The following is an 18578-nucleotide window of genomic DNA, read 5'->3' on the forward strand; positions in this document are numbered from 1 at the left end:
ACCTAAATAGTTAGAAGATCGGTGGTGAATTCTCCAAGAAGCTTGGAACATCCTATCTGCCAACAAAGAAAAACTGTGTCCAGTTGTACCTAGGAGAATTAGTGTTGTTTTTAAGTACTGTGTGTGTGTGTGTACGTACACACACACACACACACACACACACACTAGTTTGTACAAACACATGAATGATATACTGTTTGCAAGTTAATTCAAATTGGAGAAAAACAAAAGAGGACAACAATTTACTGAAATGAATATCATTGTTTATTACAAATCAAATTAGGCCATTCATGTGAGTCGGGTTGCTTTAAATGAATTCTTCCTTCTCAATTAAATTATTAAGACTCAATGACGAACAACAAAAGTCTTCTGTAAGAGACTTATCTTAATGGAGGCCAAAACTATTTTAAAGGAGACAAAAAACCCATGAATCCATTTTAAATATACTATAGAAATGGAAACATCAACAGATTGGCATGACCATAAACTGCGGTCAATAAAAAAAGTTGAAAAATAAATTAAACAGTAGTTCAAGTGCACTTCCAATTAAACCTTTAAAACAAGAGAAAATAGTCTTCTTGTATAAAACTATACTATACTGAAACTAGTCCTCCCTTCAGGGGCGGTCAGACTAGACTTCGAGCTCTATTCACTCCCATTTAAATGCAGAACGTGCGAGATCGGTAATGCAAGCTCATGGAGAAACGTTCAAGCAAAAGTTTAGCAAATTCTAACTTGCGAATTTGGATGACGAGAAGATGTATGACGAATAAAAGATTACAATTTTGGACCCTTACCACTTAGCTCAATTCAAAGAATACATATTTTAAAGCTGCATGTTTCTATTGTTGCTGGAAAGTGAATAGAGGGTATATTATAACATTTATAATATATTATTATTTGTGACTTATTATTTATTTATTAAACAAGAAGCCCTCAAGCATGACAAATCCTGGTTCGTTGCGATGTCGGAAATAAGTTAGCGTACTTGAAGTCAAGTGTCACTGAGGCTTAAGACTAAACCAGGAGAGTCAAACAAAGCTGATTACATTTTTCAGTAGGATTAAACAGATTTCCTATCTCTCTCTCTCTCTCTCTCTCACACACACACAAACACACACACAAACACACACACACAAACTCAAGTACATCACCAGAGCCAACTTGCAATTTAGAAATTCATCTTTTCTGTTCAGTGTTGGGTTTATGGATCTCACTCAGCATGACAAAATCCTAGAACACTCAAGCCCAGCTTTGGTCCCCTGTTAGTTTCATAGTAAAGTGAATTTCATCAAAGAGTTAGTAGGCATGTCCTAACGTCTTTCTAATGTCTGATATAGCAGTATTAGGGAATTCCAATAATCAGAGGCGGAGTTAGACCACCTCCATGCCCAACTGTTGGGCGGTGTCCTGCAGTTGACGCATCACTGACTCCTCCCTTGTAGAGTCAGTCTCTGAGGATGTTCCTGCTGTCAATACCAGGAGCACACTTTCTCCATTTCCCTGTGTCCTGCAGTCCTCTGCTGCTGCTTTTCTTATTCCTGCCTCTGTATTTCCACCCATGGTGCTGACGGGCCCAGTCTCCTCCGGTTCTTCACCAGGCTGGAGGTCCCGTGGGGTGGACTCACTGCTGTCCCCCTCCCCCTGCCGCTCCCGCATCAGCTGCTCTGTCAGCTCCACACTCTCATAACGGATTAGCTGCAGTCGCATAAACCCATCTTCATGCGCTTTATATCTGAGAGGACAATTAGATGGTTCAATGGAATTTATTGTTAGTTAGGTTGAGGATATTGGTCATGAAAACAAACCTAAATTACAACAAAAACTTCATAAGAGAATGACAGATTGCACATACGCACATTGTACATAAAATTGACAACAGATGTCTAAATTCAAAAGCTTCAATGTGATTGGCTGGCTTTGTTCAAATGGCCTCCTGTCTAAAGGTGTGCTGAAAATATTACTTGAGTGTGCAATGAATATCGGCAACAGGATCTGATGTAATGCTCTATGCTCTAATTAGTAAGGAACAATTGGTTACGGACTGTTGAATTTTTTAAAAGTTGAGTGTGCAATATTTTTTGATAATTCAATGGGCTGGAGTCAATTATTCGGTTTATACCACGGTTACCACACCTTAACACGTCGCTCATGGTTTTATCTATGCGAGTGTGTGTGCAAGCGAGAGAGAGAAAAACAGAAACAGAGGTCACGTGTGAGCCTTCCTCTGTTTGCTGTAACTTTTGTCATCGTTTCAAATCGCCACGATTCAAGTTTACATACCTCTCAACAGCAGCGTGGTAGTGTTTGTGAGTGTGTGTGAATGTGGCTGAGAGTGAAAGAGAGCGAGAGGGAGCGCAAGGTTGCTTTTCAACAAAAATTGTAATAAAGGTAAAATAAAATGTAATAGGATATTATCAACACTGTTTGTCATTCTTCTACAACTTATTTAACCAATGTCTTTGTTTTATTTGGTCATTTTGCTGTGGTAGATAGGGATGCTCCAATCGATCTGCCAATATTCATGTCCTATGACTCTATCTGTGATCTGTAATTTTGCCGATCACATAAACCGATCGCTCATGTTGCATAAGATGCGTTGCTTCTTTAAGACTTTAGCAGGATGGCAGTGGGAGAGGTATGACGAATATGAAAAATTTGTGTACTGTTAATGTGGCGTTTCACACACGACAAGCAAAGGGAAAACAATGTGAGCTGTGAAATGGTCCTTATTATCGTTCAAGGCAGCAGCTTCCATCTGGCATAGGCATCTCAGTAATAATGTGAGATACAAGATGTGTAATTCAAAGATCTTTACTAAATACCTCCCAATTAAAAGGCATAAACAATTGGAGCACCCGTAGAGTCAAGAAACATGCAATCTTTCTTCTCTTGCGCTCATGAGAGAGCACGTTTTTCCCTCATTAAAGTTCAAGCAGCAACAATTGAAAAATAAACTATTAATACCATCATCCAACTTATATATATATATAAATATAAATATAAATATACATTCAGAGAATTTTTTGTTAGCCTATACTTAATTTAAAGTCTGTTTTTTTACTGTTTTTATCCGCAAAGTGTTTTTACAGTTAAGAGGAAAATTTAATTAATAGTGACAGTGTGCAAAAAGCTTACATATAGCCAGTTAACACAGAGATCCTGATAAAAGGTGAAATGATCGGTATCAGCCGATCAGGTGAAATGAAGATCGGTGATCGCTATCGGCTGTAAAAATCCTGATCGAGCATCCCTAGTGGTAGCATTTACTGCTCTGTGAAATAACTGAAATAATTTGGCAAAGTGAAATGGAACTGTTGCAGTCAAGACATGGTACTTCGCTGTGCGTTTACTAAAATAAAATAATTGCACACCTTCAAACCTCTGTCAACCATTTAGAATCAAGCATTCAACAGCCCTGTGGTATAACAAGATATAATGAATACAAAGTGTTCAAATATATCATACTTTCCCGCAAAATGGCAAAACCATGCAAGTTTGTATTCTTTTCATTGAGCAATACAATATTTAGATCCTCTATTGGTCAAAAGAGTTTCTGGTCTGTGAATTCGCAGGTCATCATCGTACACCAAAATTCTTCACATGAGCTTGGATTTCCACTTACACAAAATCTAGTGTGGTTGCACCTTAAATGGACAGAATAAGCTGCTAAGTAGACCAGACATTATGTCTGAAGTCAAAAGTTTGGCTTTGTGAGAGTAAAACAATGGAGTAAGTCTTCATACCTGAATCTGGGGTGTCCTGAGGGCCATTTGAACTGATGTTTCTTGCGTAGGTGGGCAGTGAGATTGTTCCCCCGGGTGAAACACTGCTCACACACGTGGCACTTATAGCGAGGAGTGTAATCTCCCTAAATGTACAATGCAAAACAGCACATTAACGTACTTAACTGCTTTGAAGATATAAGCAGAATATGAGTCACCATATAAACTCAGCAAAAAAAAAAAAAAAAAAAAATGTCTCACTTTCAACTGCTTTTATTTTCAACAAATTTAACACGTGTAAATATTTGTATGAACATAAAAAGATTCAACAACTAAGACATAAACTGAACAAGTTTCACAGACATGTGACTAACAGAAATGGAATAATGTGTCCCTAAATGAAGGGGGGGTCAATATCAAAAGTAACAATCAGTATCTAGTGTGGCCACCAGCTGCATTAAGTACTGCAGTGCATCTCCTCCTCATGGACTGCACCCCACTCTTCCACCAAGACACTTGCAAGTTCCCAGACATTTCTGGGGGGAATGGCCCTAGCCTTCACACTCCGATCCCAGACATGCTCAATGGGATTGAGATCCGGGCTCTTCCCTGGCCATGGCAGAACACTGGCATTCCTGTCTTCCAGGAAATCACACACAGAACGAGCAGTATGGCTGGTGGCATTGTCGTGCTGGAGGGTCATGACAGGAGGAGCCTGCAGGAAGGGTACCACATGAGGGAGGAGCATGTATTCCCTGTAACGCAGAGCATTGAGATGACAACAAGCTCAGTCCGATGATGCTGTGACACACCACCCCAGACCATGACGGACCCTCCACCTCCAAATCAATTCCGCTCCAAAGTACAGGCCTCGGTGTAACGCTCATTCCTTTGATGATAAACGCAAGTCCGACCGTCACCCCTGGTGAGACAAACCGCGACTCGTCAGAGAAGAGCACTTTTTGCCAGTCTTGTCTGGTCCAGCAAATGTGGGTTTGTGCCTATAGGCGATGTTGCGTCCGGTGATGTCTGGTAAGGACCTGTTTACAACAGGCCTACAAGCCCTTTGCGGACAGTCTGAGCACTGATGGAGGGATTGTGGATTCCTGGTGTAACTCGGGCAGTTGTTGTTGCCATCTTGTACCTGTCCTGTATGTGTGATATTCGGATGTACCGATCCTGTACAGGTGTTGTAACACATGGTCTGCCACAGCAAGGACGATCAGCTGTCCTTCCTGTCTCCCTGTAGTGCTGTCTTAGGTGTCCCACAGTACAGACATTGCAATTTATTGCCACATCTGCAGTCCTCATGCCTCCATGCAGCATGCCTAAGGCACGTTCACGCAGATTGCAGGGACCCTGGGCATCTTTCTTTTGGTGTTTTTCAAAGTCAGTAGAAAGGTCTCTTTAGTGTCTTAAGTTTTTATAACAGTGACCTTAATTGCCTACCTTCTGTAAGCTGTTAGTGTCTTAATGACCATTCCACAGGTGCATGTTCATTAATTGGTTATGGTTCATTGAACAAGCATGAAAACTTTGTTTACAGATCTTTATTGTTAAGGGTTTAAAAGTTATTTGGATTTTTACAAAATTATCTTTAAAATACAGTGTCCTGAAAAAGGGATATTTCTTTTTTTGCTGAGTTTATTTGTTACAATGTAAATTCCATTAGCTTCATATTTGTTTTCATATATGTTCACACTGTAACTTTTTTTGCCGTGACTCACTTTTTGTAATGTTATACTTTTATTATGTATACCTGTATACTGTGCTGCTGCATGATGCTATGTCTCAATGGATCTTTACACATTATATCATTTATTAGAGATCAAACATTATTATTACAACAGTTATATTCTTCAATGACAGTCTATAAAATATGTTACGTTTGCCTGTTTACATTTTAACAAACTAATTAATTAATCTGTTGGTAGAAGCACAATATGTGCCTACAGTAAAATTTATACATAAAACTTTTTGTAATTCAGTTGTCGTACTTTTGAGATGACACCTCGTGCTTAAAGAGCTGTCATTTTTTGACTAGCTGAGCTATTTTTTTTATATGTATTGTGTTGTCCTTTTCTAGTTGGTTGATCATACACTCACCTAAAGGATTATTAGAAACACCTGTTCAATTTCTCATTAATGCAATTATCTAATCAACCAATCACATGGCAGTTGCTTCAATGCATTTAGGGGTGTGGTCCTGGTCAAGACAAGCTCCTGAACTCCAAACTGAATGTCAGAATGGGAAAGAAAGGTGATTTAAGCAATTTTGAGCGTGGCATGGTTGTTGGTGCCAGACGGGCCGGTCTGAGTATTTCACAATCTGCTCAGTTACTGGGATTTTCACGCACAACCATTTCTAGGGTTTACAAAGAATGGTGTGAAAAGGGAAGAACATCCAGTATGTGGCAGTCCTGTGGGCGAAAAAGCCTTGTTGATGCTAGAGGTCAGAGGAGAATGGGCCGACTGATTCAAGCTGATAGAAGAGCAACTTTGCCTGAAATAACCACTCGTTACAACCGAGGTATGCAGCAAAGCATTTGTGAAGCCACAACACGCACAACCTTGAGGCTGATGGGCTACAACAGCAGAAGACCCCACCGGGTACCACTCATCTCCACTACAAATAGGAAAAAGAGGCTACAATTTGCAAGAGCTCACCAAAATTGGACAGTTGAAGACTCGAAAAATGTTGCCTGGTCTGATGAGTCTCGATTTCTGTTGAGACATTCAGATGGTAGAGTCAGAATTTGGCGTAAACAGAATGAGAACACGGATCCATCATGCCTTGTTACCACTGTGCAGGCTGGTGGTGGTGGTGTAATGGTGTGGGGGATGTTTTCTTGGCACACTTTAGGCCCCTTAGTGCCAATTGGGCATTGTTTCTGACCATGTCCATCCCTTTATGGCCACCATGTACCCATCCTCTGATGGCTACTTCCAGCAGGATAATGCACCATGTCACAAAGCTTGAATCATTTCAAATTGGTTTCTTGAACATGACAATGAGTTCACTGTACTAAAATGGCCCCCACAGTCACCAGATCTCAACCCAATAGAGCATCTTTGGGATGTGGTGGAACGGGAGCTTCGTGCCCTGGATGTGCATCCCACAAATCTCCATCAACTGCAAGATGCTATCCTATCAATATGGGCCAACGTTTCTAAAGAACGCTTTCAGCACCTTGTTGAATCAATGCCACGTAGAATTAAGGCAGTTCTGAAGGCGAAAGGGGGTCAAACACAGTATTAGTATGGTGTTCCTAATAATCCTTTAGGTGAGTGTATGTAGATATGAATGTGGCTGCCGTATTCCGATTGGCTCACCTCATGAATGCGTTTGTAGTGGTTCTTGATTGAGTAAAGAGAGCGGGTGGAGTAGTTACAGTCAGGGAAGTCGCATCGATATGCTGGCTCACTGCTGTGTGTGTCTAAATGCTTCCGCAGGTCTATCAGGTTTTTACAGCTGAAAACCACACCCACACAGACAGACAGACAATGATGTCCTAACCAAACATGTCTAAAATGCTAGCACCTGTAATTTTATAGCAAGCTAAAAAATTATAAATATGGTATTTCAAGGTTTACAAACCACTGCCAGTGATAAATAAATGAATAGCTCACCCAAAAATGATAATTCTCTCATCATTTACCACCCTTTTAACTCATGATCATGCCAAGAAGAATGCAGAAGAAGATTTATAATGAATTTGTTCATTTCTCACACAAAACTGACTGAATCGCTTCAGATGACATGGATTAAACCACCTCAGTTATATTACCTTTTAACCTTTTTGGAGCTTGAAAGTGTTGGATCCAATCAATTTACATTGTATGGAAAAAAACACCTCGTATCTGCATCAAAATATCTTTGATGCAGATATCTTTGTGTTCCACAGGAGACAGAGCCAGTTCTCAGCCGGTTGTTATTATTAAAATAAACCACGACATGGTGATCAGGACCTCAATTCAAAGCATTGTTACACTGCTACTAACCAAGTAAATAAATAAATGGACATCAAATATTTGCATTGAAATTATGTAATTATGTAAGAAGAAATAATTGCTGAACAGCTGATTTGCACCTCCGGTAGCATCAGAGTTCTGTTGTTTATTTTTTGAAAATGCATGTCTGCCTCCTCATTATCCAGCCTATTACATGACTGCAGAAAAGATGACTCGCAATACCCGGATGACCGGTCTGATACATCTCAATGTGCAGATGTTACTTAGCCATATCAGACCACAAGATGGTGCAACTGACCAATCAGAATAGAGTATTCCATCATGGCATATAATAAAGGTGAGTAAATTATGAGAACTTTTAATTTTTTATTTTTTGGGTGAACTACTCCTTTCAGCAATTTACTGCAGTATGTGAAATAATCTCACCTGTACTCGCAGTAGTCACAGCTGTAGGGCTTCTCGTTGGAATGGCGAAACTTTATGTGGTTTCTCAGTGAGGAGGGTGATGGACAGGTCATATCACACAGTGGACATTTATAATGGTTAACTTTGAACACAGAACGGAGAAACCCATCATTAGAACAAATAGGTCACTCCTTTCAAGATAGTAAAGACTATTGATCTGAACATTGCTACAGATTACATACTGATTATGACAACTTTCCAAGAAAAAGCAGAACTTGATCACTATAGAAGTGCAAAGTACAACCTTTACGACACAACATATAAAAATACCCATACCATGGTTCCTCATGTGGTCTCTCAGCAGCCTCTCAGTGGCAAAACGTTTAGAGCAATGAGAACATTGAAATCTTTGACCTACACACAAACAAATATGCATGATTTAACAATTTAAGTCTGATATAAATATGAATATACATAAATATAAATAAATACATGTATACACACACATACATACATATATAAATATTATATACAGTACTGTGCAAAAGTTTTAGGCACTTATGAAAAATGTTGCATAGCGAGGATGTCTTCAAAAATAATGACATAAATAGTTTTAATTTATCACTTAATGTCATACAAAGTCCAGTAAACATAAAAAGTGATATCAATATTTGGTGTGATACCCTAGGCAAGACCAATTTTCCTAGGCACACCTGGACACAGTTGTTCTTGGTTGTTGGCAGATAGGATGTTCAAAGCTTCTTGGAGAATTCACTAGTTTTTTTTATTTATTTAGGCTGTCTCAATTGCGTCCATCTCTTTATGTAATCTCAGACTGACACAATGTTCACTGGGGGGCATTGTGGAGGACATGACATCTCTTGCAGGGCTCCCTGTTCTTCTATTCTTATCTTTTTAACAATCTTAAGACAAAGGTTTTTGTGAAACATCTTAAGACTTTTGCACAGTACTGTATGTTTATATACATGTATGTATGTATATATAAATATACAAACTATTTCACCTTCTATGGAGGTCTGTCGTCGAATGTGGTCAAAGAACTTGGTGTTGTTGGCAAACATTCCTCCGCAGGTAGGACATGCCACCAGCTTTTCCTGCGTGTGACTACGCATGTGCTCTCGCAACTTAAACCTGCCCTTGAAAGAGGCCTCACAATCTATAAAGGCAAAAGGAGTGTGAAAGGGAATGTCTTCTCAAAAGAGTCTTTTAAATCATGATATGGAGTCTAAACCGTTCTGCAACATTTGACATTGAAGATGCTCAATGTCTATTATTTCAAGAGTTTCCTCTAACAGGTAGTATAAATATGGCTTCCAAAAGATTTATGAAATTATATGCAGTAATGCAAAAAGTTCTGACGTAAGCTAAGCTGATAGTGGTAACATTCAAAGCAGGCTCATTGAATGAAATGAAATATATTAAGTAAATACATTATTCAGTTACTTTTATTCATCTTCTCAAACAACCAATTCAAAAGCATTAGCCTCTCTGCTGCTCGCACCAATTCCAGAGCGCTCAAGTGAATGTACATCATTTTAAATACACAATATTTGTAAAAAGTAAATTCTTTAGGTGTAAAACTTAAAAAAAAACAACAAAAAAAACACGTAGTGTACCTTACAGCTGTACTGTCTACAAAGTCTGGACTTCATGAAAGAATAACTGATATTCATTCATATTCTGCTTTCAGCGCACAATTTTTATCACAATTGTAACCCCTTAATGCATAATTTTAGGACAGTCATTTCTTACCTTTCCAGCCACAGAACAACACACTCTCTTCATTAGCTTCGAGACAGTGGGCATGCATCTCTACATGTCTGTAAAACCACTCTGGATTATCCATAGACATCTGAACACATGAACAATTATCAGCGGAGTCATTTATCTCTTTTTAAATAGACAACTATGGCATTGACAAACAGAATACAGATAATAATACAATAAGATGTGGACTCCATTTATCCCACATCCTTATTTCCTCACACAAACACACCTAAGATTTTATTCCCTTATTTGACTAAAAGATCTACAATAAAGGAACATGATTTGCCACAACCTCGACACAACAGAATTTCCTCCTTACCTCGCAGTGCTCCCAAAGACAGAGGAAGTTCTCTTGGACCTCAGGAACAATGTTGCAGGTGTGGAGGCCGACCGAGCAGGTGCCCATTTCGCTGTGGCCCTTGAGTATAGCAATTCCCCACTGCTTCAACTTGGTGTGGTAACAATGGAAGAACATATGTCTAAGAAGCTCCCCATCACCTTCCACTGAGCAGAAGCCACAGGCTCGCCACAGACAGTTATGCTCCTCTTCTGTAAAACATGCAGGCAGACATGAAATAAATGCTTGGCCTACAATATAGAACAGCACTGTCATCCAGTATTGGAGAACTTTCCTGTAACAAGCCATTTTGTCCAAAAAACAAAACTGGGTTTGTTGGAAAAAACAGTGCTGGGTAAATTACTCAAAATAATTAATCAACTACAAATGACCAATTACTTCTTTAAAATTGTAATCCGATTACTTCATCTAAAAAGAAATCACATTACTAATTATGTTACCTTCTAAATCACATTTCCAACAAAAGTTTTTGGTTTTCTGCTCAAATTCAAGAAACTCCTATATCTCCACCCTTCAGCTGTCACAGAAACGCTAACAGACAAACATATGAATTCACATTTTAAATGTATTATACATATTACTTTGGCACAAGTAATGGACTTAAAAGTACTTACTTTCATTGCAGGTCAGTAACTGTAATCTGATTACAAGAATTTAAAATATAATACATTACGCTATTTTTATGACTAAAAATAATTATATTACATTAACGAATTACTTTGTAATTGGATCCCAACACTGAAAAAACAATCCATCAATGTTTTCTATGTCACATTATTTATTGCATCAACTGTGAGAAAAGAGGCTTGCATGCTTGCTTTATGCTCCAAATGTGATATTTAATAAATAACCATGTAGGCTAGTTGTTAAAGTTTTGACCATCATAAGGATTTTCTTTAGAATTTATGGAGCAAAAAGTAAGTGTGCGAGCCTCTCTTAGCTGATGCCATATACACAGATTCTGATTCATCACTCAATAATGTATCTAAATACTGCATTTGCCATGGTTTTCAATTCATTTATATTAATTAGGATGTTTTTACCTTTAATATTTGTAATTACTGTAAATGAATGTATTCAAGTTTGATGACGCCTGTCAGTCTAATAGAGATCCTCATCGTTTATATATACTGTATAAATAAGGTATAGCTGTTTGAAAAGCAGAAATAGCAATAATGTAGTTATTAACTTATGGGGTGTGTAGGACGCACCTGGTAAATCCGAGTTCTCACATTCTACTGTAGCTTTATAATGTTGCTCCACATGCTGGCAGAACTCCTGCATCCTTTCAAAAGTCTCCTGACACGAGCCCCACTCGCACGCCAGTTCCAGCAGCAGCTCCTCTCTACGCGGGGCGCGCTTGCCGGAGGAGGGCATCATGCACCACTAAATGTAAAGCGCTGTGTGTGGTCCTCCAGAACTCTGAAAGATAGCGTAAAATAACATGTAAGATGTATAATGACACCAAATGACAAAAAACAAAACAACACAACTTGCTATCCGTCTACCATAGCTGTCAGCTTGTTTCTAACTGCAATACGCGACAAGCTTCCATGATAAATGAACAGCGCCTAAATTATTAAATATCACATGCAAACTTCTTACTAAGTAAATGCAAAGCTAGTGGATTATAGCCACAGTTCTAACCTAGTATCAGAAATAGCTATTTAGCGAAACAATAAGATAACTTCATATTTTGCCTCCGTTTTGTTGACTGGTTGCTATTTGTTGGCTATGGGTTAGCATAGTCATTCACTGGGGATTTTTTGTGCTGGAAAAATTCGAATGTTGTTAAAACGTTTGATAAACAACTCACCTTTTGACGATACTTCTAACATTTCCTTACTTCATCGCACGAAACAACTAAACCAATCAGAAATCACCTTTGCGCCGTCTCTTCAAATCTCAACCAGTCAAATTACACCTATGTGGTACGTCGAAATGATCATTCCGCCGGACATCGTAACCTGTTCAAATGTTCCGCCACTCAATTTACTCGAACAAATGTATACCTAAAATAAATAAATACGTCGTAGCCCTGCCACACACTTTAATTTTAATTGCAGATAACTGCGAAGCTGACTGATATCGCATAAACTATCTCACATAATACTTGTAGCATTACTTTAAAGGGTCGTCAGTATTATTCACAGAGGAAAGACAAACATAGTTTATCTTTCCTCTTGGAGTCGCAAACACCTGTCTGCTAGGGTGGGTAGAGTCACGTTAGGTTAACGTGGTTGCTATAATGTGGTTCTCGCTCTCGGTGGGGCGCGTGGTGAGTTGTGCATGGATGCAGCAGAAAATAGTCTAGGTCTCTGCGGTAAGGCACTCAACAAGTCGTGATAAGATGCGCTGATTGACAGTCTCAGACAAGGAGGCAATTGAGATTCGTCCTCCGCCACCCAGATTGAGGTGAACCACTATGCCACCATGAGGATTTCGAGCGAATTGGGAATTCCAAATTGGCGTGAAAAAACAAGTTTACATTATATGTTCATTTTATGTGGATAAGGACAGTGTAGTCTTTTTTTTTTTTTTAATTGTCACACCAAAAAACCTTAAAGAATGTGTCATTATGTTGTCAAATCACATCAGTGTCTGTTAAATGAAAGCTATGGAATATAATTAATGTGGGTTGTTTGATTACAGGTCAAAGTACAGAGCAGTACATACATAATATTTTCAGAGACACTCATTTGCCATCCCAGAGGCCAGTGTGTCCATTGTCACATTGGTTTATTCAAATGAGTCAAAGGCATAACATTAGATCTGACAGAAAAATATATAAAATGCATTTATCAAGTAATCTTTCAGTGATTTTCTTAAAAATTCCCCCAACTGCCTAAATTATCCCTGAATTGAACCATTCAACCACATTCCAAATCAGAGGCCTATATTTTCAGGTCCCCCCAGACTGCTGTTATTTCTTACAGAAAGGCAAATACATGTTGTCCATAATCTACAGAAGTTTCAAGTCCATTTTGAATTATGGACATATGTGTAGACTGACCCTTCACATGCAAATGTATTGACAGAGTAGATGAAATACACAGTACTCTAATAAGATCCAACAGTTTATAGAGGACAGGTAGTTTAGCGATCATTATAACAAATCTTTTAGTCGGGCGACTATGGTTGTTTCCATATGGAAGCAACAAACTGTGAAGTCTCTTGGGATTTTACACATTGAGCTCGATGGGTCTAGACATCATAGAAAAGACGCACAAGGTGATACCGGATTCCAAATGCCAAGGCACTCCCCAAGACCTGTGAAAGATATCTTTCATTATTTAATCTCACCAAAACAACAGTTATATCATACATAACACTGATGATAATGATCTAATAGATGCTTGCTCATACATTGACAGTGAGTCTGTAGGGATCAATATCTCCCCTTTCCTGGCTCAAACCCATTTTAAAGGGATTTATAATGTAGGCCCACCTGTATCAACAGCATGATTGTAGTCAGTGTTCTCTCATGTGTAGGTCCCAGAAATTTCAGTACCAGGTTGATAAGGGTCATGTTGTTGCACTCAATAAACTCATCATCTCCCTCCTGGCCCCTATGCAAATCCAGAAGCCATAGCATTTCTGCCACCTGCAGGACATTGTGCGTGACAGTGATTTTAAGTAGGATGTTTTTTTAGATCAACATCTTTTGTTGAAATACTGATGATGGCATGTGTTTTTACCTTTAGAATAAGTTGCCCTAATTTGCCTAGGTCCTTCTGTTTGAACTTGGAGTAGCTCATGCCAAGCTTTCCTGTGTCTGACTGTAACCTGCATTAATAAGAGGTCAGGCGGTTTAAATACTATCCATATTGCATGCACTTATAAGTAACTGATAACAATGAACACACGGAGAAAAAATTACTTGACCACAGTTCAGAAGACATCAAGTGTTCTGATTCAAGAGCAAGTTAGTGATCTAACCCTTTCTTTGTTGAGTGTTCAGCCTTAGAAAATACTTTTCCAAATAAACTATTAGTCTGAGATATTAAATGCATGATACAAAAAATATTTCTAAGCTAACCCACCTTGGCAGGCGATGTCTGGGGCAGGGAATGATGTGAAAAAGTTGAGGCAGAGAGTAAATGAAGTTGATGATTTGGGGGATGAAGAAAAGCAGCATGGTCTTGCTGAAATGGCCGAGAATTCCAACCACTGCAAACGTCATTCCAGCAAAGTAACAGAAAGTGTCTCCCACGAACACTGAGGATGGGTACCTGAGGGGGTGTATTAAAAAAGAAAACATGCATCATGAAAGGCAGTTTGTGCCAGTTGGTTGTTTCTTAAATAGTTGCCTTGTTTTCTTTTTCCTTTATTTAATAGTTAAGATTAGGATCTGTATTTGTGGTGTGAGATAACTGTCAAAAAGAGTAACTTTTGAACACAAATATGCATAGAATTTGTAGACTTTCTGATAAGTTCAATGTTTTAGAGGCTTGATTTTTAATATCTTTTATTGAAATGTGTTTAATATACTTAAAAACATGATTTTAAACAAACCAATTGTGGTAGAAGAGGGCTAACGTGGTGAAGAAGAAGGGAATCATGAAGTACAAAGAGAAGATATGGTCATCCCTGTAATCACCTGAAAGACAAAAATAGTTATAAGAACATCCTGAAATGTTAATTTATGTTAAGGTATATTGCTACACTCCACAAATGTCAGTGATTATCCACAAGCCTTTAAAAAAATTATTTAATTGACCCACTATAAATTAAGATTACTTTCCAGTAATTTTTTTTCTCCTGACATTGTATATAGATCTGGGAGCCAAAAAAAAGGGGGATTTGGATTTAACCATCCTATTGTCTTAAGAAACTGTACCTGAAATGATGAACACATGAGAAATGAGAAACACTGAGGCATTTTACATTATCTCAACTATATCACAACAATTCTGATGTATTCTTCTTGTACAAAATCAACAGTGTACATTTTAGAGTTATAATTTTAGTGTATGCCAATTTTACAAATGAATCTCTGTTGCCTTTCCCAGCATTTAATATGGGCAAACTTTGCATGTCCATTCCTTCCCACTAATTTGTTAGTTAAATTATTTACTAAGATATTACCTGTTCAAAACTGTTAAAAATACTCTGTGTGTGTTTGTGTGCATGGACAAAATCTTAAATATTTTGTTGTCAAATTTGATTCATACATGTACAAAAAAATATTTAAATCTGCATAACATCCAGAAAGTAAGAAGGTGAAAGGTCACAACTGGGTTTTCCCATATGGGTCAAAATTGTCCCATTAAGACAATGGAAGGAACAATTGGTATTAAAAAGTCATTTCACTTCAACAATTATGTACAAAAATAAATGTTAATTTTTTTTATATTGTGTGTTTTAATAGTCTTGACAAAGTCACAACATTTGGTTCCAGTACCAAAAACGGCAATATTTATAACGTATACGTTACCTGCGCTGGGTCAAAAATTACCCTAAGGCAACAGAAGGGTTAAATAGCAAATGCGCCGTTGGTTGAAATTGGCCTTTTATCTCACCATTGAGCTCCAATAAATTAAAGAGGATGATGGAGCCAGATATGAAGAGAGCCTGCCCTGACTCAATGCCATTGATACCAGCCAAGATGTTGATGGCATTCGTGCAGAACACAGCCAACATTCCCATGTACACATAATAAAGAATGCCTGAAACACATTTTATAAACAAATGCTTAGAATATCACAAAAAAAACTTACATTTAAAACAAGAGGGCAATAACCCCCCATTCTGTCAAGCACAAAGCATTTTATCAGACTGTCTGACAGTCAAACTCACCCAAGTCCAGATGCATCCCCAGCAGGGCACGGAAAGGTTTGGGCACGACAATGACGGTGTTGCCAAAGTTAGTGAAGTAGACCATGAGGAGAGGTAGGGAGGCCATAGTGGGCAGCAGTAGCTTGTGTCTCCATCGCAGGTTCAGCACGTCATCCGCAAAACCCAGGAATATCATACAGCAGATGGCCAACAATGCACCAATCAGTTGCACAAACTACATGGACGTATCATTGATGAAGGAAAAATGAAAAAACAAAACACATTTGAAAGAAATGTCAGTAAAGAAATGTGATAAAACTGACAGGAAAATCCTATTATTAAAACACCTTAAAATGTTCATCTGAAAACAATGTTATGAGTTTTTATTGTATGTGTTTATTATAAAGGCACATTCAATTGTTTTAGCAGGATTCAGTGCTCACCTCGTTGTGAGGGAACCCTTTACATTGCTCTCCCACAAAGCAACTGAGGAAGGGGACTGGAATGAAGAGGAAGAGGATGATGAGGAAGACTGTGCCACTGATTACACCTTGAGACTCTGGCCTGGTCAGTAAGGACAGAAAAAATAGTGATTGCCTAGGTCAGCTTTCAGACATCATATTAAAATGCATACAGTTCTCCATGTGCACAATAATGAAAAATCCCAAAAACACTTACACCTCTTTCTTTGTTGTTTTATTGAGGTCCATGCCATAGAGTCGTGCAGATATGAAATGATCCTTAAAAGCTGGAATAAGCTTGACTGTTGCAATGCACCCCAGTGCAGACATACAACAGTTGATGATAAGAGGAAGAACAGGAATAGGAGACATTTTCTCCATGTTCTAATTCGATCTACAGCTACTATATAACTACTACACTATAGATATATATATATATATATATATATATATATATATATATATATAAAATACTATTTGTCAATCTGCCAATGCATGAAATTCATTCAGTTCATGTCACAAACGTTCACTAAGTTTTTGTTTTATATCCACAGTGAAGCTGTCATAAACTGAACAAGTTTATTTGATATCATTGAAAGTACTCGCGAGTATAAATTACATTTGCTTCGCTTCAAACCGACCGACCGACCTGTTTACAGTATATAAACATTATGTTTTGGCTTTGTGTTGAAAGCTAGATTTCTATAAAGTCGGATAAGTAACAGAGAATCTAGAGCACAAATAACGATCAGTCATGTTTATTAGGAAATAATCGCCACGATGTAAGCAGCTTTAACGTCCAAACGGTACATATATGTCAGTTTGCATTGGAGGTTTGCCTCTGATCTCATCATCAAATCCACGTATACTTCCGTCAACATAATCCCTCCGCCGACTGCCTACATAAATGCAACTCTGTTATTTTCTGTACTTTAAGAAGCTGTTCGTATGGCTGAAATTAAAAGATTTGAAGCGCAAAATAGCTAAATAATGTGATTTTATAGTGCTCAGGATAGCGTTGATCAGAGAATGTATAAATATATTTGTTGTCATCAAGGTTTCAGTCGAAACATTTAAATTGTAACACAATAGGAACCAACGAGAGAGGAGCAGATTAAAGGTCCTATTTCCGTGAAGTAAAAATAAATAAAACAAATAATAATAATAATATATATATATATATATATATATATATATATATATATATATATATATATATATATATATATATATATATATATATATATATATATATATATATATATATATATATATATATAATTATTATTTATTTGTTATTATTATTTGTTTTATTTATTATATTATCCACATAAAATTAACATATAATGTAAACTTGTTTTTTCACCCCAATTTGGAATTCCCAATGCGTTCAGAAATCCTCATGGTGGCATAGTGGTTCACCTCAATATATATACTATATATATATATATATATATATATATATATATATATATATATATATATATATATATATATATATATATATATATATATATATATCCGAGTAGTAATTTGAACTATTCTATGATTTTTTTACTCCATGTTACAGTTTCTGAAATCACAAAGTAACAAAAAATAATAGCATTTATTTCATACAGTGATTACATACCAACATTTATGCCTTTCTAAAAAGTATTCTGTATTCTGTGCAATAACGGTGCGTTTCCAGATGTTTAAGCACACTGAACGTAACTAATATTTGTAAAACATTCGTAGTGGTTACAAGACTCTGAGCAGATATTACGTATTCTGTTCAAAGCCCTGAGCGAAGCATTTTATTTTGACAATTTACAGTTAATTTTGGGTGGGGGTGATTGTCCATGTTGTATGTTAACAGTAAATTGATTTTAATAACAGACGTCTGTTAAATCATAAAAACAAACTTTTTAAAAATGGTTTAAAATTTAATTCTCATTTCAGATATTGTAATTAAATATTTATTTTAGATTTTTGACAGTGTCTCATTTAAAAAGCAACAACACAAAAATGCCGTTTTGAAGTGTAGGGCATGACAAAAGTCAGTAAAGGGCTTTGGGGCTTCTTATGAATGAGATAATAAATTCGTTCCTG

General features: G+C 37.4%; 2 protein-coding genes across 2 annotated transcripts; both read right to left on the minus strand.

Annotated features, from left to right (window-relative positions):
* Positions 1–251: 251 nt before the first annotated feature.
* On the minus strand, positions 252–12172 carry LOC127628002 (histone H4 transcription factor-like). Its single transcript, XM_052104654.1, has 10 exons — positions 12065–12172; positions 11460–11670; positions 10210–10439; positions 9876–9975; positions 9127–9279; positions 8439–8516; positions 8124–8244; positions 7059–7197; positions 3747–3871; positions 252–1735 (listed from the first exon to the last, which is right to left on the minus strand). Exons 2-10 carry the CDS (start codon positions 11626–11628, stop codon positions 1375–1377), a joined length of 1476 nt encoding a protein of 491 aa, XP_051960614.1. The 5' UTR covers positions 11629–11670; positions 12065–12172; the 3' UTR covers positions 252–1374.
* Positions 12173–12806: 634 nt separating this feature from the next.
* LOC127628971 (UDP-N-acetylglucosamine--dolichyl-phosphate N-acetylglucosaminephosphotransferase-like) lies at positions 12807–17538 on the minus strand. The gene is made up of 9 exons (XM_052105975.1): positions 16705–17538; positions 16470–16590; positions 16048–16261; positions 15771–15917; positions 14764–14848; positions 14292–14480; positions 13947–14034; positions 13697–13852; positions 12807–13518 (listed from the first exon to the last, which is right to left on the minus strand). The coding sequence occupies exons 1-9, from the start codon at positions 16866–16868 to the stop codon at positions 13453–13455; spliced, it is 1230 nt and encodes a 409-aa protein (XP_051961935.1). The 5' UTR covers positions 16869–17538; the 3' UTR covers positions 12807–13452.
* Between the last annotated feature and the right edge of the window lie 1040 nt (positions 17539–18578).

Source organism: Xyrauchen texanus, chromosome 3 (assembly GCF_025860055.1).
Source record: "Xyrauchen texanus isolate HMW12.3.18 chromosome 3, RBS_HiC_50CHRs, whole genome shotgun sequence".
Lineage (NCBI taxonomy): Eukaryota > Metazoa > Chordata > Actinopteri > Cypriniformes > Catostomidae > Xyrauchen > Xyrauchen texanus.